Here is a 23,961-nt window from a genome sequence, read left to right as displayed (position 1 = left end):
CGCTCTCAGATTGCCTTTGAGCCGCAGTCGGTGACGTGCGCCCTTCGGTGCGCAAAGCAGAAATGTGTTCTCGAGGGAAAACAAAATGCAGCGACCTCTGGAATCCGGCGGAGACGGCGACAGCGAAACGGCAGGGGGAAGACGAGAAAGGAAAGGCGAGACGTTTCTTAACGAGCGAAGTAGTAAAGGGGGCGGAGGGCACCAACAGAGGTTAAGCTACCGAGAGAGGGAGGGTGAGCCAGTGAGATGGTGCGATGATGAGGCACCCAGCAATACAAAAGAAGTGATCACACAAACACACACGAAACCCTACGTCGCCGAAGATGCCACAGCTGCGAAAAAAAAAGAGCCGGGAATCAGGAACAATCAGCGCTTGCTCGGTCTGTGCGTAAATATCTCCTTCTGCTACCCGTGCGCATACAGCGGTGTGCGTGCGTGTGCGTGTGCGTGTGTGGATGTCCTTTTCCCCGTTCTCAGTGTAATTTTGCTGCCCTCCTCTTCAGCAGCAGCTCCTTTTGTTTCTCGAATAAGCCCCTTGTGTAGTGCTGATGCGCGGCGAGGTCCAGCGTGAAGGGCGGTGCTGCTGGTGGTGATCGTAGTGTTGTGTGCGTGTGTTTGTGTGGGGCGGGCGCAAACAGGCGGAGGAGGAGCAAGAGGAGGAAACAAAAACGAGCGGGAGCAAGCGGAGATGTGGGAGGCGAAAACGAAACGAACTGAGAATCCGCAACGGGCGCGTGCGCGAGTCTTAGCAAGTTTTTTTTTTCGTGTTATGATGATGCGCACAAAACGGAGAGAGCAAGGCGACGAAGAAGCGAAAAAAAAAACAAGGAAAGCGATGCAGAAGTGACATGACGAGAGCTGAGTGTCATCCGCCATCGAACTCGCGCGCATGGAAAGTCCATCGTCTTCGGCTTTCTGGGGCCTTGTCACACGAGGGCGAATCACCACCACTACCAGAATAACCAGACGACGGCGTTCGCCTTTCGTCACCCGGGAAGACACCTACCCTCCTTTCAGCAGGCATTTCTTTTCCCTTTTTTGTGTTATTTCCTCAAGCGCGCGCACACGCGTTCAGCACAGCGCCTGAAAAAGGCAGCCAGACAGGCAAACCGAGCGGCAAGAGAATACGAGCAGGCCAAGCGAAGGAAGAGAAGCTTGACGGAGACACCACAGCAAGCAAAGCAAAAAAAAATTACAGTACCAGCGACACCAGTGCACACATACATACACATGCATGCCTTACGTATGAAACCATAAGTGCGCCGACCCAAACCGATCCATACGGAAAATTTAGAGTTGGGGAGAGAGGCAGAGCGTTAAAGAGACATCGCCTCCCCCTGCCCCTTCCCTCCTCCGTCCACATCACTCGTCTGACCAGTACCACCAGCGCATACAAACACTTCTACCCACCCCGCGCATCGGTGAGCACGCATTGAGCTACATCAGGAGTGAAAGCGTAGACAAGCAAGAGAGGGGAGGGAGAGCCTCGGCAACTGTGTGTCGCCTCTGACGGAGCTCAAGAGAGAAATGAGGGAAGAGAACCGCGCCTGCACAAGCTGCGCTGAGATGAAGTCGAGCCGAACTGGTGAGAGCGATGAGAAGATAAGAGTCAAGCACGATTCGGCATTTAAGTGGTGATGAGGGAGGGAAGGGGAAGATCACTTCTCGCTACACGCGGTGCGCTGAGCACGAGCACCGCGCCAAAAAAGCCTCTCGTTCGGGAGGGGAGAAGGGGGGCATGACTGTGGGCTTTCACCCCCCTGCCTCCCGCATGGCCTCTTGTCGCCACTGAGCCAGGCATGCAGTTCCGTCGCCACGCACGACGCACAAGCGATGTGGACGTAAGAGCCTGGTCATGCACGGTTTGGCCGCTGCCCCACAAGTACACTATCGACGGATTGGGGCTCAGGGCCGTTCGCAGCCGAAGGCGCCGTGATTGCTTGCGCCGCCGCCTGCGCTGCATCCATCCGCTCGGCCGTCGATGCCACTAGCAGAATGAGCCGGCACACGCTGTTTCCGCCCTGCGGCGACGTCTTGCGTGCATTCCACAGGCCGAGCACGGAGGAGGGGAGACGTAAGAGCGGCCGCGGATCCTCCTCCGTGGGTGTGTCGGTCCGCGATGGAGCTCCTCAGAGACGGCGTCATCCATATCCTCCCAGACCCGCCGCCACTCGTCCCACTGCCCCACCCGCTTCGTCTCCCGGCAGCGGGCGCGGGCGGCTGTCCATGAATAGGCTGACAGCCGCCTCGAGGCGACGGATGCACTCCTCCGACACCCGCACACCCTCCCGCAGTTCCATGATGATTGAACCATCCGTAACCAGCCCCATCGGAACTCAACGGAAGTGGGGCCCTCCCGGCACCATTAAGACCACAGCCGCATGCAGACTACACTTCTGTCCAGCATAGTTCCTATGTCGTGAGAGAGGGATCGAAGCGGAGTGAGTTGGGTGGGTGGGTGAGGGTCAATGGAATGTGGCCATGAGGGGCTTGTGCGTATCCAAATCTTCCCGCAGGAGTCGGAGCACACTCACCCGCCGGCTTAGGACACAGAGGAGGAGGAGGGGCAGAAGAGAGAAGGGAGAGTGTCAGTCGTCGGAATTCAGGGTCCAAGGCACACCTTCCTCCTTGCATGTGTCGGATTTTTCTGTTTCTTGTTGCTGCTGTGCCATGTCGTGCATGCGCGCCCTCCCCCCTCCCCACGGCTTTGCCGCCGGAAGACGAGTGAGGTGGAAAGAGGGAGGGAGACAAGGGGCCGCGCGTAGGAGGGCAACGGGAAGTGACCGTCACAAGTAGACAAAGCAAAACACAACGGAAAACACAACAGACAAACAAAAAAGACCACAAGCGGGCCAGGCAGCGAAGGGGAATAACAACAATAAAAAGAGGGCGGATGGGTGGCGGATGATAGATGGTGAGACAGAAATAGATGAAGATAGGAGGAAGAGGAGGAGCAGGGAGACGCTCCACGCAAACAAGACGGAGAGGTGCTGTCAAGCATATACACACGAAAAAAAAATGCACACGCACGGAAACGAACACACGCACACACACTCACAAAAAGAAAGCAAAGCATTTGTTGGCTGGTTGGTCTTTTTTTTCGGCGTTCACAACCTTGTCACCACGAAACGAAGCACGTGCTATATATATATATTGTTGTAAGAGGAAGTGAAGGGGGAGGGGGAGGAACGAAGGCAGCCGTGCGTGCGCAGTTCGACCGCCCCCTCCTTCCCTCACCTCATGAAGCGTTGCGCCCCCCTTTTCTTTCCCGACCACCACCATTATTACCACGCCTCTAGTGGTGCTTCCCTTGGGGGCTCCTGTCCCTTGATTTCTATGTGGGAGCCCAAAGACTCATGAAGAGATGAAGGGGCAGATGTGGAGAAGGGCGGTGGAAGGAGAAGCGGTGAGAGAGCTTAGCGTGGGCCTCCCTGTGCTCGCGTGCATGGGGACCGAAAAAGAAAGCAGAAAAGGGTGATGCGCTAGCAACATGACGACGTCTGCGATGGTGGCCATACGACCAAGACATCACACGCACATACCCACAGAGCAAACAAACGGGCAGAGACACTGAATCGTGCAAGACAGAAAGGAAGAAGAGAGCGAGCCGGAATGACGGGGACAGAGCACAAACACACATACATACATGGACAAGAGAGTGAGCCCACATGTCGCTCAGCGAAGTGATAGCGCGAGATGGGTTGGCGAGTGGGTGGAGGGAGTCTGAGAGGCGGCAGAAACAAAAAAGATGGGGGACGGACTTCTCAACGAAAAACAACCCCGAAGGCAGCAAGGGCCATAGCAGCAGCGAATCCAAACATCGGGTGCTCTCCATCGAACAAACGCCAAAAGACTGTCTGCTTGGCAGTTCATCACAACACAACGAGAGAGAGATCAGCAATGAGCTCCATGGTGGAGGGTGCAAGCAGTTGGTTGCTGGGAACCCCCTTTGCCACTGCTCAGGACACGGATCAACTACGGAGCTCTTTCAGTTCCATTTTTTTTGTTTGTTCTAGTTCTTGTCGTTCCCCATCAAGTCTTTGGATCTATTCCAGCGATGTGCGCCTTCGCATCCGCAACGGAGAAGCGTCAAAAACAAAGGAAAACAACAACAAAAGAGCAGAAAAACTACCACAACTGCCCATGCTGAACAAATTGTGTGTGTGTGCACGCGCAGTGTGCGCTCTGTGTCAGCGAGGGGTTTGGCGTGGGTGGCGGCTCGTGCGAGAAAGGGAAAAGGCAGCGGCGGAGGGGAAGCGAGTGTGGGTGTGCGCGTGATCCTTTCACCATACTTCATAGGAGTGCCATCGCCGCTCACCCCCCCCTCTCCCCCGACTGGCAACAGGAAAGAAGAAAAAAAAACAGAAGCGGTCGAAAGATTGCATGGCCTCGTATGGAAAAGGAGAGTGTTTGTATACGTACGTATGTGCGGGTTTTACCTGTGTGTGCATGGGGGTGGGTGGGTGTGATGGGGTACAGAGAGTGCAGCAGCATGAACACCCCAATCACTACCACCAGCACTAGCAGCAGCGGTAGCAACGAAAAGAAAAAGGAAAGGCAGAAAAGCACACACAATCACAATCCACTGCGCTCCTATGACGTCTACAAAGAGAGAGGAAAAGGGCGGCGGCGTGGGGCGAAGAAAGAACGTAGAGCATATGGGAAGAGCTGAACATCACATCACAACACACACACACACATGCATACGCACCCGTATGCATGTGTGTGTCTCAAATAAATATATACATCCAATAAGAAACCCTAGCCCAGCAACAAAAAAGTGAACCAGTGACAATCTTACCCTGGCCACAGACGCCGTCACAGTACATCTGGGAGCCTTGGTGTACCCACCCTTTCCCCACTGCAGAAAAAAAAAGAGAAACCCTCCTCAGCCACATCCATCCATTCATACTCACATGCATGCGCGAGGACATGTGTGGACGATAAACACGCTCGCTGGCCGCTAAAGGCGGTGTTCAGCATCGTAAAAATATGCGAAGGGAACACTTTAGAGAATGGAAAAACAGAAAAAAAAACGAAGAGGAGAGCAATATATGCATTGGGCTACGGTGCGCCACATTCACTAACGAGTAAAGGGCAGCGAACAAATAAGAAATCCACAAGATGGAGACAGACGGACACTCCCTGGACGTACACTCACACAATGCACGTTGCACGGACGGCATCCATTCTCTCTGTGTGTCTGTCTGTGCTGCGATCAGCACACACACACACACACACACGAGGTTTGTATGGAGAAGAGGGTGTACGCTGCCGTGCGCATACAGCGCTTCAAGCGACGGTTCCTCCCCTCTCTCTCAGCATCCCCATTCCACTACGCACCGACTGTTCACCGCGATCAACGGCGCTACGGACAGCTGCTTGAGCTGCCGGAAGGATTCGTGCTGCGTCGATGAAGCTGGCTGGATCGGTGTTCCTGCTGCTGCTGCTGACGTTTCTATGGGCTCGCTGACCGAGCTCAGCGGAAGCAGAGAGCCGTCGAGCCGCAGAATGACCACGGTGCGCTGCTTTGCCGCGGCGCCGGGTCGACAGAGATTGCCTTGCCGCTGGGGCGACTTAGCGCGGAATAACTGCTGCGGCACATCTTGCCAGAAAGCCTTTCTGTCAGAGAGGGGATAGCACCCAGGTCCGCAACGGCGATGCATCGCTGGAGCCGCAACACGCACTTTTTTGTGACTTGCGCCTCTCCGCAGAGTCATGGAGGTACAGCGTCGCCTCGCTGGAGAGCGGCGACGTGACTGCGCTTGTACTCATCGGCAGCGAGGGCCGGCCTCGCGTCCACCCAAAGCCGTGCGCCTTAGCGGCGGCATTGCTCCGCTGATGTCTTGCCGTCCCGGCTGGCTCGGGAGACGCTGCGTTCTCAAAAGCAAATCACAAGATTAAAATGCACGGGGACAGTGTCTGATGCGACGAGCTGCTACTGTTGTTCCGAGCTCTCTCCAGCGGGGGTACCGTGGTCGCGGATTACACTAAGCTGATGCGCAGCTGCGCTCGCGACTGCCCAGTCGACGCCACGGCTTTCGCGCTTCCGCTGACTGTGGCCCCGAGTGCTGCTTCCGAGTTTGCCGCGCTCGCGCCTCATGCATATGCCGGAACAGTTCGGGGAGGCTGAATGCGTTCCTGAAGAGGCGCTTCGATCGTTGGTAGTGTTGCCTAGATAGAAGGATGACTGGTGGTTCTCGAGAAATGAGCGGAAAGAGTCGACCAAAGGTATGCACGCTCCGAAGCACATGCCACTGTTTATGTGACGCATTCTGGCCTCGTGGCCGGGGCGGCGCATCAGGGAGGTGATGGAGTGCGACCTCTAGCCTGCGGTGTTTGTGAAAGAGATGTTGTGCCTAGCGTGGAGGAGCGCGGCAGCTGCAGGCCTGTCCACAGCTCCCCGCGGCTACTGTTACTCGCTAGCACGCTGGCGGCACTGCTTTCCCTTAGAAATCCAGCCACCGACTCCTCGCGGTTTCCACGCTGGCGGGAACGGCTCTTGTGAGCCGCCTTGAGCCTCTCCGCTTTACTGGACACGCTACTGGTCGCCGTCGCACCCGCCGACTGCGGCGGCAGCGTTGCGGAGACGTGTGACTCAGTTCCTTGAGCCCTGCCCTGACCACAAGGACCCCCATCCACCGCCGCTTCTTCCTTCGGCACAGCTGTCCACCCCTCCCCCGTCTCTGCGGAGGAGCCGATCGATGAGTGGGCGGAGAGCAGATGGAAATCGCATCTGCGATCCGCGCCCCTTTGGAGCACGCTGTAGAACCGAAACACCGCCCTCTGCGAGCCCTGCAGCGGCGTCGTCACTGGCAAGGACGTCGGGGACGGCGTTGGGCTGATGCCCGCAGCCGGCACGACGGCCTCCTCGATGACCACCGCATCATCGTCGCTTTGGTGGCCCGGCGCTGCGGCGACCTCGGATTTCGGCGACATCGCAGTGCTCTTGCCGGCATCCCTGGCTTGCCTTTCCCACTTAAGAGAGGAGCGGAACGGCTGCTGAGGTGACCGGCTGGCGGTCGCTGCCACCTTTGGTGGCACACCGGCGACCATCAGCGGGCTTGATACGCCGACGAATGCGACCTTAGCGGTGCCAGCAACATCGCTGATTCGGCAAGCAGCTCTGTCGCGCTCGTCGTCGGTGGTACCGCTGCTTGACTTGGTGTTGCTGCAGAACGGCTGCTGCGGCTTGAATGGCATGGGTGCTAGCTGTGCCGACAGATTGTACAGGGAGGCCGAGCACACCGAGAAGCCCGCATCCAACGTTGCTGCCACTGCCTCGACACCGCCTTTTGGCACCACGGATGTTGACAGAGCGGCATCTGCGGCTTCTTTCGAGCACCCCGGGGCCTCCTTACATCGTCGCTCGTGGGTTCCCGGTGAAGGCGCCGCCGGCGTCGACGCAGCGACGACGGCGGCCTTGACGGCCGCCTGGTCGACAGATGTTCGCGCAACTGGAAGGGCACGGAGCACGTGAAGCTCGGTCGATGCGCGTACATCGGCATACGCACTACCACTGAACAGCGCACACACATTGGCCTCTAGAGGCCGTGCAGAGGTGTTCTCGAGCTGAGCGTCCGTGGCTGGTTCACCAATAGGAGACAGAGCCGGGCCAGCACAACCCGCCGATGCCGCCGATGCGGGCCTGGCTGTCACCCCTACACCGAAGAGCGTTGCTGTCACGCTTGAATTCACACCCTGCGAAGAGTTGCCAGCGGGGCTGCTCGCTGGGTTGTGAAGGTCGCTCACCGGTGGCGGCGATCGCCACCCTTTCGAGAGTGCGCGCAGTGTCGGTGAGAGGAGGCCTTGCGTTAGCGGCTGTGGTGGAGGCAACACCCCCTCCACGGCGCCAGGGACCGCCAGCCCGACAACCGGGGACAAGCTTGTGGTGAAAGCGCTGGTGACATTTAGGCCACTGTTGCGCCTTCCACTGACACACGTGCTGCGTGCAGAGGAGATGGCGACGGCGTCGTGCACCTCCGCCGGATGCGAGGATGACAACATTGGGCTCGATGTCGACGGAGCGTGCGTATTGGTGGCGCACGTGCACGACGAAGGTGGAAACGGTTCTAGGGGAGGCGAGAGGAGTGGCAAGCAGCGGCGACCTATAGAGGCAGCGCTGGAAAGGCGCTGCCCTGCTGAGGCAGGCAGCCCCGGATCGGGTCGCGGCGTCAGCGGTTGCAACTCGCTGGGGACGGCGCGCGTGCCCATACCGCTTGCGAGGGTCGCAGCGCTAGAGGCGGGAGCGACTGCCGCAACGTCACAGCCCTCCAAGGAGCTGGCGCTGTTGTGCTGCAGCAGTCGCTGCGGCTTCTGCTGAAGATGTAAGGGGTTGGTAAAGCGTTGAGAGCTGTGTTTTGGTGCAAGCGACCCGGGGCTGCAGGGGTCGCTCGGCGGTGCAGCCGCTGGAGGGGCTGGAAACACCCGTTCTCGTTCTGCCGCAGCTATGGAGAAGGAAAGGGCAATTTGCGTTGGGCGGAAAGATGGCAGATCGAACAGCTGCCTCGAAAACTGCTGGGAGGCCAGCCCAACGTCGCCGCCTTCCATGCTGGTGCGCTTGCCTCCGAGAGGTGGCGGGCATGGGATGGTGAGCACATCTTCTGTCCTCGGTTCCGGCGGTGACACGCTCCAGCCGGAGGCGTGACACTCAGCGACTGCCGCGGCAGCTTCGACTTCCCCGAGCAACAATGTAGTTGCCGCTGGCGGTGACGCAGTACTCGCTGTTTGCTGCTGAGGTCGCTGTTGCGGTGCGCTGGAGAGCCGTGAAGGATGTGGCGCCGCGGGGATGCGATGGTCAACCGCCTCGCCGCCGCTGCCGCTGTTGCTGCCCTGACGGTGCCAAAATGCACAGCATGAAAAACGGTACTCGCCGCCGCGGCGCAGATTAGTGCGCAGCTTATCGGCTCGGATGACCTCGCCGTAGGCGGTCGTGCTGAGCTCCAGGTCGTCACACTCTTCGTCAATTGTGGCACTCAGCACTGCAGTGGTGGCCGTCATAACAAGCGGTGTCTCTAGCGACTCTGCAACAGAGGCGTAGGACGGAGAACACTGGAAAGCGCTCCTGCGAGTCGATAGCAGAGTCTCTGAGGAGGAGTGCACCTCCAGCACAACGCTGGGGTCTAACCAGGGAAGTGTCGGCTGCCGTGATCGACTCGCACGGGCGGTAATGGTGGAGGTTACAGATGACATCCGCACGCCGGTGCTGTCGCCGTTAAAGGGAGTGTCCATGCTCGTGGAGGGTCGCATGGCCACGCCGGACGGCCGCGCTCGGTGTATGTATCCTTCCTCTGAATGCGCGATCTGCGAGTTTCCGTGCGCGCGTGTACAGCTGAGCACCGTAGCACAGACACTTCCGGCAGCGAAAGAGGGAGTGGAGAGAATTACGCTTTTCCTGTGATAATGGTGAAAATGACGAAAAAGCAAAGTAGCCGCCCCCCTCCCCCCACACACACACAACACTCAACTGCGCAGGCCGAAGACGGCGGAAGGCGCGCCGAGGAGAGAGGGAAGTGCAAACCGTGCACCGACACACTGATCTATACATGAAAAGCGAACAAGGCAACAGCAACAACAACAAAAAAAGACAGAAGAAGAAAGAGAGACAGAAGGGAAAGAGAAGGGTGTGAAGGGGGATGGAGAGGAGCGTCAAACAAACACACACACACACACACAAGCACGCAATCAGTGTAGTACAACAACAGGGATGGAGTCAAAGAAGTACAAAGACGGAAAACCCGAAACAGAGAACAACAACAGGAAAGAAGAAGAGGGGTGAGGGCGGCCAGTGAGCACTTCCGAGAGAGGAGGTCGTGGTGGCAGGGAAGACAAGCGCTAGTCGAAAAGGGATGAGAAATGATTTTGGCAGTTGTGCGAGTGGCAGCGTTCAAGGGGAAGCGTACTTGTCTGCGCGCGCAGGGACCGAAAGCTGACGAAAGCTTCAATAGACACCTTTTATTTACCGGTTTCTGGTAGCTTTCAGAGAAGAGGTGCTGGCGAACACGATCGGTTGTGCTCTTCTTTGGGCTATGTGATTTTTTCTCGTTGCGTTCTCCCTCGCTCTAGACCCCTTCGTGAGCGGCTAGGGTGTGACGAGGCGGCAAGGGTAACAGAGAGAGAGAGGAGCGTAGCAGTAACTAATGGTGGCCGGAGAGTTCGTGCATGCGGAGATGCGGGGCATGAGGGATGCGATATAGACATACATGTACATTGAGGGAAGCAGCCGGAGGAGGTGGCGACGCGTGCACGTAGGCACAGCGAAGCCTCTTCTTAAAGCGAAGCGCTTAGGGGCGGAAACCAGTTCTTAACTTCAGCGGCAAACAGCGCGATATGCCATGGCGCCCGTACGTGCGTTGTGTGGAAGGTTTTGTACCGGTGAAGAGCAACGCAGACAAAACAAACAGTCCAACGGCGACTGACAGACACCCAGACTCGGCCCCTCCTTCTTCCTCAGAGGAATGTAGTGCACATTCATGCCAGCCAACAATGCTCTGGAGAGGCGCACAGCGATGCTGTTCAGCGGAGCTTCGAGCGATCAGCGAGGTCCCGCACGTACGCGCACACACCCAGCGTGCCAATCGAAGCGAAGGGGAGGAACAGACAAAAGAAAGAAAACAGTGCCGGAGAGGGGGAGGAGGCGAAGAGAGAGAGAGAGATGCGGGACAAGACACCCCATCGACCCGTCCTTGAACGCGGGAGGAGCGCTGCGGAGCAGCGGGGCACATCCTCGACAAAAAAAAAGGCAAGCCCGGATCCAAAACCGGCAAGCTGAAGTGGCGGTGTTGCGTTCCTCTCCTGCTCAACTCACCATGCCGCATTATTCTATCACAGCCTCGCACTCTCCCACAGTCTTGCGTTAGCTCACCGCTTCTCCAGAGTCTCGGAGAGCTCTCTCTTGTGGTAGAGCGCGATGAGGTCGTCGTATCCGCCAAGGTACTTACCGTTGAGGAACACCTGCGGCACTGTGTGCACGCCGGTGCGGGCTACCACCTCCTGAAAAACCTCTCGCCCGTTGGGAATGATGTCGATCTCCAGCGAGACAAAGCGGTGCTTCAGCTCAATCAGCAACATCTTCAGCTTGGTGGAGAACTGGCAGTAGGTGGCGGAGATGAGCACGATGCGGTTGCGGCGCAGCATCGAGTCCAGGAACTGCGGCGCACGTGCAGGGTCTAGGGCTTGATTCATGGTTGGAGAGATGTAACGGAGTATGCCCGTGTGTACGTCTGTGTGTGATAGACGTTTTCGGCTTGCCCTCTGCTGTTCGAGAGCCTGCTTCCTCTCAGAAGTAAGTCGGTCAATGAGAGCAGATAGAGAGAGAGAGGAAGGGGTCAAGAAAAGGGGTTGAGGATAGCGATGATTGGCGGTGGATGCGTGAGAGGTAAGACGAGCGTGTGCAAGCGCGGTGCCCCACCCCACTGCTGGGCATACATATCGATACATGTAGATGTATGCATATGATGGAGAAAAGGGGGAAAGAACAGTAACGCGCGGCGAGGCACACACGCGCAAAGTGGAGAGTCGCGTTGCAGTGCGTGGCGGAGGCCAAAAGCCAGCGATCATGCTTTCCATGGTGACGCGCAGGAACCGTTTATGTCGCCCTTTCCCTGCCTCGCGTGGGTCCTACAAGCCCTCCTCAGCACTGTGGCTGTCACGAAGATCGTCGCTGCATCATGCGCGGTGGCAGGAGCGACCGAGGGAGGAATTGGCGACGATACACTCGGTGCCCTTCAGCTGTGTCGTCGCCAAGGTGCGATCGAAACACTGAGTAAGCGCACGCACCCAAAACCCGTCACAAAAACGTTCCGGTACAGATGTGCATCATTATCATGGCCACCTTTAAAAAATGTTTTTTTTTTCTTCGTTTCGCTGCCGTACAAACCAGCTTCTTGTTGCTGGTCGGAAGGCAGACCTCTGCTCGCGATCAACGCGCAGACGGGGAGAATCAGCGACACGAAGGAGGAGGGCGAGCACGCCATGGACTCCACGGGCGATAGGGCAAAGGCATCCATGCGAAAGAAGGCACTGCTAGCCGCTGCAGAAGTGCCCACAGCCACCGCTCTTCTCGACCCCCTCCCCCCAAACAGGCCACACGGTGACGCGCTGCCTCTCTGCCACGGCGCCTGTCCCCTCCTCTTCCCCACCTTCAGTGCTACTCTTCCAAATCGTACAGATACTCCGAGGCCGCCGACGACGACTCTGTCTCTGACACATCCAGGCTGAACTCTTCTGCCAGCGTGCTGTGCACCTGTGTGAAGCCCAGCGCGGGGCTGTCGGATGGAAAGAAGCCGCCGCCGCCGCTGCCTCCGCTCATCATACTCTCATGCAATCCCCTCGATCCGGCAGCGCCACCGCCGATACCACCCCACTGAGACTGGCGCTGCAGCAGCGGAGACAGTAGAGGCCCCAGGAGACTGCTGGTGCTCGCCGATCGATCCGCGCCGACCTGCGATTGGGTTGAAGGAGAGTTGAGCGCTGAGTGGCTGCCGTGCTGCTGCTGTTGCATTATGTCACGGGCAGTGGGAGCCGCGACGTCGCTGCTGCGGTTGCTGTAGAGGATGTTCGGGGTGGTTTCCTGCGGAGCGGAGGCCGGCGATCGCTTCGCAGGGGGGTTTTCTTCTTCCTGTTGCTGCTGCTGCGGCGGCGCCTGCCGTGGAGGAGGATGAGCAAGAGAAGCCGTGTTCGTGCCCGCGTGGTTTGGCGTCTTCTTACCATGTGGACGGGTGATTTGCCGCCCGCCCGGCACAGGGCGATGAGAAAGCGGGGAAAGAGGCGGTGCTGGAATCTTCGATAAAGTGGCCGTGTCGGCTGCATCCGATGCTGCTGCGGCGAACGCTGCTGAGGTGGCAGTGCTGGACTTGCGTGACTTGCATGCAGGTGATGCCGGCATTGGGGCACTTTCGGTGTCGCTGCCGGTGAGTGCCGACGGCAGAGGTAGGGTGGTATCCCTTAGATTGGCAGATGATGCAGGCGCGGAAGCCTCGTCCTCGTCTTGCCTCAGGCCCATCTTCCTCCGCGCCGCCTTGCTCTTTTCCGGCGTCGGAAGCGGCGACGTCTCTGGGAAAGACGACGTCAGAGGCTTGACCTGAGTGCTCGGGTACCGCACGGAGGGTAGTGCCGGCGGATCCTCGGCAGTGACTTCATCGCTGCGGCGCCGCTTTCCACGATGTTGCGGCTGCTTCGGGGGCTGAGATGCATCGGCGACCAGCTGCTCCACAAGAGGCGTGCCGCCTACAACTTCGACATTGAGGTCGTTGCCGCCACCTGTACGGCTGCTGTCGCGTGTCTTTTTTGCGCTCACGCAGCATCCCGCCGCATCAGCCTCGCTGCCTTTGCAGTCCTCGGCGACGGCGTCGACGTGCACACGCGAAGTCTTCTTGCGTCTCTCCCACTGCTTTTCCTGCTGCTGCAGTGAGGGTGGCGTCTCTTCACACGTGACGAGGACGTCGGTTGCCACCTTGGCTGCTTGCCGCGCGGAGAGAGGAGTGCCCAGGAGCTGCTCTCCTAGCGCCTCCTCAACATCGCCGACTACGTCCACAGCATGCATGGACGCCCTCTGCTGCTGCTCTTGCGTTGGTGACGCTTCCGCGAGAGAGCCCGGATCGGAGAATGTGGTGGTGATCAGCGGGAGTTTCTCCATGCCCTCTTCCACAGCCTTCAGGCGTCTCGTGCACTTTCGCTTCGTCGAAACTACCTTCTGCTTTCTTGCCGCACCAGCACGCGCCGCACCATCTGCAGGTGCCAGAGCTGAGGGCGACTCTGCCGTCGCCGCCATCGCACCCGCCGCTTCTGCAGGGGCACTAGCAGCAGTACCTTGGTCTTGTGCTCTCCTCGCCAACACGTCTTCTTCCACCTTCGAGGGCTCCGCTGTCGATGCGGTTGCTGCTAAAGGCATCGGTGACGAGGCCAGGGTGGCTTGCGTGTTCCAAAGTGATGCGGAAGGATGGGTTGGTGCTGCCGCGGTTGAGATGGCTGCCCTGAGTTCCCCCTTCATGTGCATGACCCAGTAGTGTCGATCTGCCTTCACGTAATAGCATCCGTCGGGCAGCCCTTCAGAGGAGCAGACGCGGTAGACACTCTCGCGCTTCTCCTCGGAATCAGCACTCACTTCGACGCCGTTGCTGACTGCCGCGTCTCCCCGGGTGCCATGGCGGCTGCTATGGTGCAGCTTTGCCTTTCGCTTCTCTGCCAGGCAGTACTGCCCGTCGCCACCAAGGAGCACGCGCAGGTTCACGACACCGGTCGTCAGGGCGGGTCGCCCACAAAACAGGATGCGCACCGCTGCGGTTTGGAGAGGATGCAGTTCCATGCGTGCCTCTGGTCGTCTGGCGTGGGCCAGCGGCAATGGGGAGGGGGAGAGAGAAGGCACTTCAGTGCGTTCGTGGGTGGGTGGGATAGGGGGTGGGGGGGCGGTGGTGAAGACTGTCTGGACCGCAACCAGAGGATGTTGGACTGAACTACCGACCAGCCAGGAAGAAAGTAAGTGAAGGGAAAGTAGAAGCGAGGGGCAGCGCTGAGCGTCTGTGCCACGTTGCCGTTTTCTGGAGAGAGGAGTTGCCCTTCTTTGGGGGATGCACTGAAGTTTGCTGATCAGGTTGAATGCACTCGGGATTGCGAGGATGGCAGCTGATCGTGAGCGGGAGGCGGAGAGACGATGGTTGCATACCGCACAAGCGGTGCCGCTACGATCGCAGCGAGCGTGTGCGCGCACATCTTCGCTCGCCTTTGCAATGACCTGGCTCCCTCTCTCTGATGTCAACATGCGCACGCCGCAAAGGGGGATGGGGTTGGGCGGGGACCGGTGAACAGAGAGAGGGAGAACGGTGGCGCTGAGAAGCCCTGGCAAAAAGCGAGAAATGCCAGGCACACAGAGTCACTTGCACATCGGGAGCTCATGTACTCAGGAGATCCCCTGCGTGCGTTGCGGTGGTTCGTCGAGACAGTACATCTGCTTTTCTTTTTTTTTGTGGCTCTTGCTTGGATAAGTCTCCGTCGCCACCCTGTGCGACCTCGAGCGTCTGGCAGCAGGAGACGGAAACAGGGTGTTGTTAGGGAGGACAGGTGCGGACGGGCGGGTGGGGGCCGGGATAGATTGCACCTGCTGCTTTATCCCTTGGTTCCCTCCATGACACACAGGCGCATAATTTTGCACACACACACGCACACACTTGCGAAGGAAGACGTCAGAGCATAGCAGAACCGAAAATATGCATCTCCTTTTCTTCCTCTCTTGAGAAAGAAGAGCGTCTTCAGTCGTTTTGTTAGGAATTCGTATTTTCACGTTGTACGTCATCATGTCGTCCCCACCTCCGCGTGTGTGTGTGTGTGTGCAAACCAGCACTCAGACGCACATCGCCTTCCTTTCTAGTGGCGCCACTGGGCCATTGCGTTGCAACTCGTTCCGCACCGGGGAAGAAGTCCATCGGGAGTGCCGCAGGTTTCTAGGCGAGTCCCACAAGAAAGCACCTGCTTGAGGGTTTTCTTTACTTTCCAACTTTGATCTCCAACGACTCGATTTGCGTCACCTACTCATCCCACCCCACGCATGCAGGTGCACACACACACACACACACGCACATACACTGAGCAATCGATGTAGGACGCGGCCGGCCCACAGCGGGTCGGGGCGAGATTCCAGGGCCAAGGGATATAGAGAAAGTAAAGAAGAGGTGCAGACGTTGGTGGCGGTCGGAATGGGGAGAAAGAGCGTCGAGCAATCTTGCATCCGCATCATCGCCTCAGAACTGCACCGACGACGCGCGAGAGAGAGAGATGTGTGAACGGAAGCCAGTTTTCGCACGTGCCTCGCTCAATGTCGGGCGACGGCGCTGCTCTCGCCGTATCCTTCGCCTTATGAATCATCGAGAGATTGCGGGGCGTTCGAGGGGTATCTGGCTGCCGGCATTTGAGCTGCCGTTTCCGAAGTAATTCGCACTGTGCGCCCGTCCTCCTCCCCCTCTCTTTCTTTCTCTTCCTTCTTTGCTTCGTCCTTTTAATTTTGCCTTCGTGGCCAGCGGTAGAGCGGTGAACTCTCCGTCGTTGTTATCACACACACACACACACACACACACACACATACATACCCGGCACAAGGATGAGAATGGACGTGCTCTCGACGTGTGTGGGTGTGCGCGCGCGCATGCGTCGGCGTGGCTCGCCCTCTCTTGCTGTGTCTGCGTCCGCTTTGCCTCTCACCTCGCCTGCGGTGAGGAGCAGGAGGAGGAGGGGGTGGGCGGGTCAGTGGTGGCGCTGAAGACACACCGACAGACACATACACTTCTACGTCGAGACCGAGACGGGCGCATAGGCACACACAGACACAGAGCACCCGCCGTTGCGGAAGAGCCGGCTTCATTGTTTTGTTAGTGCATGCGTTAATGCTGCTGTATTAGGAGTGAGTCGAGGCTGTGCACTCTGGCGGAACCGCGCTTCCTCTCTCCCGGCTGCACATCAAGACTCAGCCGGCAGCCTCTCTACACACGCGTCCAACCATCGCAAAGAGAAAAGGCAACACACGCGCACAGACACAACCACCTCCACCACATCCCACCGCCTCCCCCAACTCACTGTGCAATGGCAAGCGCCGCTGATGGGGCCCAAAGGGCTGCTCTAATGCGCAACGGGGTCGGAGGGGAGTGCGGCAGAGAGAACACGCTCCCCCCTGCTTACCGTGGAGGTGTGTCCCCGCATCTTTGTACGTTTGCGAGCAGGCTGCTTACGTCAGCTGCGGTGCCGTGGCTCACACGCTGCCATGGCGGAGAGCTTCTTGTATGTTTGCATGACCTCTCTGTCTGCCGCCGGCTCCACCGTGGCGGTGGCCAGTTGAGAAGAGGAGGAGGATGGCGTCGCTGCGGAAAAGAGGTTGCTGCGTGAAGACCCAATGTACAGCATCGCTGCCACACACAACACCAGCAGCGTTGCCCGGTGCATTTTTTCTGAGGATGGGCCCACAGCCGCCGCAGAGCCAGGTGCTTTGGTGGAGACCCCCTTCCTTGGCCGTGGAGAGCCAGTAGATGATGCGCTTGTGCTTATACTGGGGGCCCTTGGGCTAGCGCCAAATCCCTTCTCGGCTGCCGCCGCGGCCTTCGCCGCCGCCGCTCTCTCCGCTGCCGCGCGCTGCTGCTGCTGGAAGACATCCAATATCATCGCGAAGCTCTTCAGTACGTACGGCACCGCCACCGTCAGCGTGTAGTGCAGCGAGCGTCTCATGCCGAACGTGCCGCCTTCCGCGCCATAAACCCTGCGCAGCAGATCGCGGAACATCTGCCCGATAAGCTGCGCATCTGTGAAGTTCGACTGCGCGGAAAGCAGCGCCACGTACAGCACCGACGTTAGTCGCTTCGCCGTGTGCGCCCAGAACTCGCGCTTTGCGGGGGGCAGCGACAATGCCGCTGCCGGTTCTGCGGAAGATGTCGGTGGCGCTTGCAGAGGTTTCGAGATGAGGGCCACGACGTTGCCGATGTAGTGGCAGGTGGACTCGGCGTGCGGCACCATGGCCGCCGCCGTCGCAGCTGTGCCGACTTCCTTCGCTGCCACGGCGGCGAGGTACACCTGCGAGATCTGGTGACCGGCAAGCAGTGCCAGCGTAGCCTCTAGCGTAAGTTCCAGGTCGCGCTCGGCGCTCAGAGTGTCTGCAAGATCGGCCGCCGTCCCACCTGTGACCTGACCCGCGCCATCACGTACAGAGGCGCTGCTAACGCTGCTTTGAAAGGCCTTGTGCGCGAGGTACTGCACAGAGGCTTGCAAGGACTCGGATCGGATGTGGGCGGACTCGACATCGGCATAGAGCACCGCCGCCGCGCTTGGCTTCCCCGGTGCGTTGAAGCGCTTGTAGATGTGCATGGCGAGTGCACCAAGGTAGCGGTGTACAAGTTCTGTAAAGCTGGTGCTGCTCGTCTTGCTGTCTTGTGTCGCCGCTGCGGCTTCATGCAGCTGCAGGGCTGCTACACAGAGCACCAGCGACTTCCCCGAGAGCGCAAGCGTCGATGAGCCTGCGGCGCTGCTGGCCCATGCCTGGAGTTCGGCTTCCGCCTCCGCCGCCGTCGGAAGGCGTCGAGCTGCAGGAGCGGCATATCCAGCGCTAGGTGCCGCTGCCACCGCGTGCCAGCGTCGACTGCACAAGAGAGCGACCACGGCCGTACGGGACGCGACGCTCGGACGCCCCGACAGCGCACGGCGCGGAGAGGCCTCGATGGAGGCGAGCACTAGCCCACAGCTGCGGATCATGGGGAACTGAACGGACCTCATGGTCGCGACGGCGAACGCTTCGAGCACGTTGATGGCTGTCTACGGTCAGGGGTGCGGTTCGCTTTCTTTGCGTTCCAGCGTACACTCATGCACACATGCACACAAGCCACACGTAGTCTATGCACAAGTGAAACACAACAGCGCCCCATGCAAGAGGACGGCGAAGGCGCGGTGATGGAGATGGGGAGAGCCAGGCGGAGGTAGATGCTGCGGCCCCTTTTCCAGGGCACTCTCTGATTTAGTGTGTCTCTCACACGTTGCGCTGGCGCACACCTACTACATGCATGTGCGCGTGTGCGTAGGGAAGGACATGGAAGAGAAAGGAAGTGGGGTGGGGCAGCGAGAGAGGAAGTACCGCGAGCGTAAGAGCGGACAGGAACATCATCGCAATGCCGCTGCCGCAAGCGCAAAAAAAAAATCACGGACATGTCGCGAGCAACTGCGGTGCTGTGCGACGATGGACGCCCATTCTCACGGTGACGCTTCGTGACTCTAAAGCCTCCTTCACCCCGCTCCTTATCCACCACCTCCTCTGCACTGCCAAGCGGCGCACCGCCTGAGGCGAGCGAGGCATAGGGCTGCAGGAGACGTCGAATCCACTGCACCTCACCCTTTTCAGGACCGCTTTGACTTGACCTTCTCGCTGATGCCCCGGTTGGGGCTGCACATCCTTTCAAGAGAGACACCTCCCCGGACACAAGCAGCGAAAAGAAAAGCGGCAGAACATAGGCCAGGCGCATCTGGATGTGGCTAACGCGCTGCATGGCTGTTAACCGACTTCCCTTCGCGCATGGATTGCTTTTGTTAGGTTTTGCTCTGTTAGGGAGTCAGTGGCACGTGTGTGTTCCTTCCGGGCTCTCGCGATTTAGAACTCGAGCAGCGCGCACAGACAGATATGCAGGCTCACACAAGCGAGGCAAAACACCAATGTGCGAGGATGTGATGGGTAAGACACCACAAGGAGATGCAGAAGACGACGGATGATTCCATCAGAGGCGTGCGGCTTCCGGGGGTGGGGTGACGGCAGCTTTGGGGCTTGCTACTTTCGCCAGCCCCACACACCTTACCGTGGCACGTAGGCGGGCGATATCCACGCATTCGCTGCCTGCCGGTGGAGCCGTGCCTCCTCTTCTTCCCGCTGCAGCTGCTGCAGCGACCATGCAGACAGGCTTGACGGTATCCCCATCGCTTCCAGAGACACATAAAGATCGCGAAGCCGATCCTCCTCTGGCGCTGCAGGCGTCGCCAAGGATGCAGTTCGCGACGACTCGTTTAGCGTTGTCTTTGCGTCACCACTCCCCCTTCTTGTTGCCGGTGCTGCTACCACGCTTTCGCGATCCAGCGCCATCACGGCAGCCAAGAGATCGCGCGCTATTTCCGCCGGCGGCGATGGCATCTCTTCCTCGCGCAGCTGCTCCATCATGGCTCCCGAGAGAGAGGTCAGGCTGCACCGCTCGTCGTCAACGGCTGCGCTATCCCCCGCTGCCGGTGCACATCGTTCTCCCGTGCCGCGATACGGCGCACCCACAGCCGCTGCTGGAGAGATGGAGAGGTTTGAGGACCCGGCGTAGGCGTCGTAGTCCGCCACTGATGAGGCGAGTTTCTGCAGGTGCCGCATGGCACGGTTGACAGCCTCGTCGCTGCCGCTTCCGTCATCCCCTGCCGCTGCGCCACTGAACCCATCCGCTGCAAGCAGCTCACGCAGCAGCGGTCCCGCTACCGCGTACGCCGGATCGCGCCGAGTGCGGCGATACGTGACGCGCAGCAGCGCCTCCTGCTCCTCTGCGCTGAAAGCTGTTCTGGGAAGCGCGGCCAGCATCCCTGTGCGCTCGTTGCGTCGGATGCGCATCAGCACAAATAGAACGTCCGCCATAGTGCAGCCGGCCTCCTCGTTGTCCAACATGAAGGCAATCATCTCCTTCGCCGTGCGAGGCCCCCAGCGGACGCCCTTCTCCCTACAGAAGAGCGACATAGCAAGCTGCATGGTGCGGGAGCAGATCACCTCGAGCGGTGACTCCGCGGCGGACGCAGCAGCTGGCGTGGAGGAGGCAGGAGCCACAAGACCGCTTCTGCTCCTCGCTCGCCGTTGCCGCCGATTGAACAGCTCCGCAGCTCCACGCAGCACCTCCCACTTGCGCGTGTGCCGGAGAGTCAGGATGTGGTAAACGAACATGGCGTGCACCGCCACTGACATCGTGCCGTGGTGCTGGCTCATGTCTTGGCAGAGGCGCCGCTGCAGCACGACGCCCTTCGATGTCTGCGGCGCCTGCTGCAGGTGCTGCTGAGCCGGTGTGAGAGATGGGTGCATCAAGCGGGCAAAAACGTCCGCGTCAAACGGGATGCGGTTCGCCTCCATGTAGGCGGCGTAGGCGAGCGCCTCTTCCAGCTTGCCCGCCGCCGTGCAGATATACACCCACGCACTGTGCACGGCCGCACTCATGTGCTGCTCCTGCTCCACCTTGCGAAAGAGTGTGGAGGCGGAGGTGAAGTAGAAGCGATCCAGCGTGCAGTGGTAGGCCGCCCAGCAGAGCAGATCCCGCAACACGGGCTCGGGAAGCGCGAACTGCTCCTCCGGCGGCTGCTGACGCGAGGAGAACGTAAGACACTTCATGAAGTCCTCGTAGATGATGTGTGGCATCGGCGCCTCGGCGTTGCACATGACATCGGCAAAGAGAAAGCGGTAGTCGTGCTCCATGATAATCTTCAACGCGTCGTGGTACGGGGAGTGCAGCACAATCTCACGCAGCGCCTCGTACGGCGGGCTCCGCCAGAAGTCCTCTTTGTTGGGGAGGTAGCGCTCCACCAGGATCGAGCCGGCATTGGGGCCGGCGCTATTGGTGCTGCTGCTGACCTGGCGTGGAAGGTCTTGCAGCCACCGCTTCTGGAGGCCGCCGCTTCGCTCCGCGGCGAAAACGGTGGAGTCTCTCTCCGGGAAGCCGTAGGGGATGTCCGGTAGAGCAGCAGACCACTCCGCTGCCGCGCCAGACGCTGCGCAAGGGAACACCGGCGTCTCCGGGGAGGAGGTGGACGAGGCTCGCCGTACCTTGCTGGCCAATGTGGGCGCGCGCGCCGCAGCGACCGCGCCGCTAAGGCGAGACGCCAACGAGCGGCGGCAGCACAAGACCGGCACCCGGGCGATCATATGTGGAAGACCGTAGTGCCTCTACGCGGAGCACCACACAAGAAGAACGACAGAGAATGCCCCCCCCCCCCCCCACACACACACACACGAGAAGCCAAGACGATGCGCGTGCAGGTTTTCGTAGTGGGCGAGAGAGAGAAAGAGCGAAAAGAAGACATGAAAACCCGATGAGTGAAAGAGTAGCGGTGCGATGCCGATGAGGGAATGGCCTTTACCGTGCTTTAAGCAGTGCACGTGTCTTTGCAGTCCGTCTTTCGTTTTCATTTTGTTGTTGCTCGCTTGCGCCCGCACGCTAGTAGCCTATCATCGAGACATATGGAATGGCGCGGGTGCGCGTTTTCGTTCGCTACGCATTTCCATGCATGCGCCTCCTCATCATCCCCCTTCTTCTCACCATCTCCTTGTCGTTCGCGCTCTCTTTGATCGTTGGACGTGCGCCCTTCGCCTCAGATCCAATATCGAGCCTCGCCCGAGCAGAGCGCCACGTGCAGAGGAGGGTGAGCGGCGAAAACGCTTCCTCTCCGTGTTCACGGTCATTGCCTCCCTAACCACGTCAACTCACGCCACCCACTCCGCGAGCATCGCAATGATGAGGCGCGAGGAAAGACAAGGGAATCAGCGAGGGAGTTTTGTTGCTGTTCTGTGGAGAGGGAGGCGACCAAGGGGGGCTTTGAGGCGCGGGCGGCACACAGACCCCCCCCCCCCCCACACACACACAAACACCACCCCGTGATGGGGAGACGGGTAAAGACGCAGGTGGCGGTGTCACTCGAAGACGGTTACCTCGCCTTCATAGTAACGTGTCATCACTTTGACATACAAAACAAAAAAAGCAAAAGACGCACCCCCCCCCCAACACACACCACACTCGCACAGACAGGAGGGTTTGAGGGGGTGGCGGATGGTGGCGGTCGTGGTGGCAACGTCCACGGCAGAAACGTCGATGATCGGAGCGCAGCAAGCACCCACCCTCTAACACACCCACACACACACACACAGGAGAGGAGATCAAATACTTTTACTCGCAAGGCGCACGGCGCGACGTGCATCCGAGAAGGCAACGGAGACGTGGGGAGAAGGCCGCACGATGGAGGAGTGGAGGGGGCTCGCTAAGAAAACTGCGACACGGTAGAAGGAGAAACAGACAAGATTGCGCCATACAAAGACGTTACAACGGCAAGGGCGCCCCCGCACGGACGGAGCGTGCACGGCCCATGAGGGGCGACGCATGATACACCCACCACCGGTGCGCGGTCTCTGTCTCGCTCTCTAGTATGTAGTCGAGTTGGCCCTCTCTCCCTACTTCATGTTCTTCGCACATCACCCTCTGGCGCCAGTGCTACTCAAGGCTCAGCACATCTGCCTTGTCAGCATCGCAGGTACGCACCTTGACGTCGAGCAGGTCGTGCCACTGCACGTCGCCTTTCTCCTTGGCGTCCTTGGCCGGCGTCAACACGAGCAGCGTCGGCACACTAGCCAGCTGCAGGGTCGGGTGCGTGCGATAGGGGAAATTCGGGTTGCCCAGGTAGCTGGCGCGCTCGACCGGGAGCTGCAGGAAGATGGCGCGCTCCTCACCGTACTTGCCTCGGAGCTCTGCAAAGCGCGTCGCGACGTGCGGCTTCGCCAGAACGCAGTCCGGGCACCAGGACTCGCCGGTGGTTGGGTCGGTGGAGCCGGTCAGATAAATCGCGAGGGCAAGCGGTCGCTTGCTGTGCTGCTCCAGCAGTCGCTTCGTAATGGCGGTGAGCTCCACGTCCAGCTTCAGCGGGTAGCGCAGAGAGAAGATCGTGCGGCCGTTGGCGGCACCGACAGCCGTTTCGGCAGGGGCGTGCAGGCGGGCGAGGTATTCCTTGCGCGCCGGCTTCTCCTCCGCCTCCGGGCCGCGGTTCAGCGCGATCCACCGCGGAGCCTCCTTGAAGATGCGCAGCGTCTTGATGTCCTTGCTCTGATCCGTCGTGAAGCGGTGATACATGCCGGCTGGTACAACGATGCAGTCGCCAGGCTTCGACAGCAATCGAATCCACTTGTCGTTGATATCGCGCACGTCAAAGTAGCCCTGACCTTCGAGAATCAACCGCACCTCATCGTCTTCGTGAATGTGCTCCATGAAATGCTGCTCCGCCAGAGTCTCGAACTTCTCTGCGCCGAGGTTGGCCGGGCTGAGGTTCACGACGTCGTAACTCTGGTAGTTGAGCTTCTTGAGAAGCGGCTGGATGAAACCCTCGATGTCATCGCTTACCTCCTTCGGGTCGAAGTGACGGTAGAAGATCCCTACTTCACCAAGCACCTCGTAGCTGGCGGGCACGTTTGGCGAAAGACGATTCTCATCGCGGCGATCCGCGACCGCCTCTGGTATGTACCAGCAGTCGGTCATAGCTGGGGATGGGGCAGCGTGACTGTGTGGACGGGAGTGAGGGGGCGCGAGTGCGTCGAAGGTGTCGCGGCAGGGCTGGATTTGGGCGAGGTGAGGAGGCAACGATACAGAACAGAATACGTCCAGCGTGTGCAGCACACAGAGCTTACCAGGACACACACACACACACACACAGCAAGGAACGAAAGAAAAGCGAAGAGGC

At 59.4% G+C, this 23,961-nt stretch overlaps 6 protein-coding genes across 6 annotated transcripts; all 6 read right to left on the bottom strand.

The window, feature by feature from the left end:
• Positions 1–6,300: 6,300 nt before the first annotated feature.
• On the bottom strand, positions 6,301–9,000 carry LINJ_20_1030 (hypothetical protein, unknown function; the record flags this gene model as incomplete). Its single annotated transcript, XM_001465197.1, has 1 exon — positions 6,301–9,000. The coding sequence occupies one exon, from the start codon at positions 8,998–9,000 to the stop codon at positions 6,301–6,303; it is 2,700 nt and encodes an 899-aa protein (XP_001465234.1).
• Positions 9,001–10,860: 1,860 nt separating this feature from the next.
• LINJ_20_1020 (putative glutaredoxin) lies at positions 10,861–11,184 on the bottom strand (the record flags this gene model as incomplete). Its single annotated transcript, XM_001465196.1, has 1 exon — positions 10,861–11,184. The coding sequence occupies one exon, from the start codon at positions 11,182–11,184 to the stop codon at positions 10,861–10,863; it is 324 nt and encodes a 107-aa protein (XP_001465233.1).
• A 964-nt stretch (positions 11,185–12,148) lies between these two features.
• Positions 12,149–14,305, bottom strand: LINJ_20_1010 (conserved hypothetical protein; the record flags this gene model as incomplete). The annotated part of the gene is made up of 1 exon (XM_001465195.1): positions 12,149–14,305. The coding sequence occupies one exon, from the start codon at positions 14,303–14,305 to the stop codon at positions 12,149–12,151; it is 2,157 nt and encodes a 718-aa protein (XP_001465232.1).
• Positions 14,306–16,716: 2,411 nt separating this feature from the next.
• On the bottom strand, positions 16,717–18,243 carry LINJ_20_1000 (hypothetical protein, unknown function; the record flags this gene model as incomplete). Its single annotated transcript, XM_003392394.1, has 1 exon — positions 16,717–18,243. One exon carries the CDS (start codon positions 18,241–18,243, stop codon positions 16,717–16,719), a length of 1,527 nt encoding a protein of 508 aa, XP_003392442.1.
• A 1,063-nt stretch (positions 18,244–19,306) lies between these two features.
• On the bottom strand, positions 19,307–21,385 carry LINJ_20_0990 (conserved hypothetical protein; the record flags this gene model as incomplete). Its single annotated transcript, XM_001465194.1, has 1 exon — positions 19,307–21,385. One exon carries the CDS (start codon positions 21,383–21,385, stop codon positions 19,307–19,309), a length of 2,079 nt encoding a protein of 692 aa, XP_001465231.1.
• A 1,339-nt stretch (positions 21,386–22,724) lies between these two features.
• Positions 22,725–23,759, bottom strand: LINJ_20_0980 (putative 1,2-Dihydroxy-3-keto-5-methylthiopentene dioxygenase; the record flags this gene model as incomplete). The annotated part of the gene is made up of 1 exon (XM_001465193.1): positions 22,725–23,759. The coding sequence occupies one exon, from the start codon at positions 23,757–23,759 to the stop codon at positions 22,725–22,727; it is 1,035 nt and encodes a 344-aa protein (XP_001465230.1).
• Between the last annotated feature and the right edge of the window lie 202 nt (positions 23,760–23,961).

This window comes from Leishmania infantum, chromosome 20, assembly GCF_000002875.2.
Source record: "Leishmania infantum JPCM5 genome chromosome 20".
NCBI classification, from domain to species: Eukaryota; Euglenozoa; class Kinetoplastea; order Trypanosomatida; family Trypanosomatidae; genus Leishmania; species Leishmania infantum.
The sequence above is the reverse complement of the archived record's forward strand: the minus strand, read 5'-3'. Positions and strand labels throughout refer to the sequence as shown.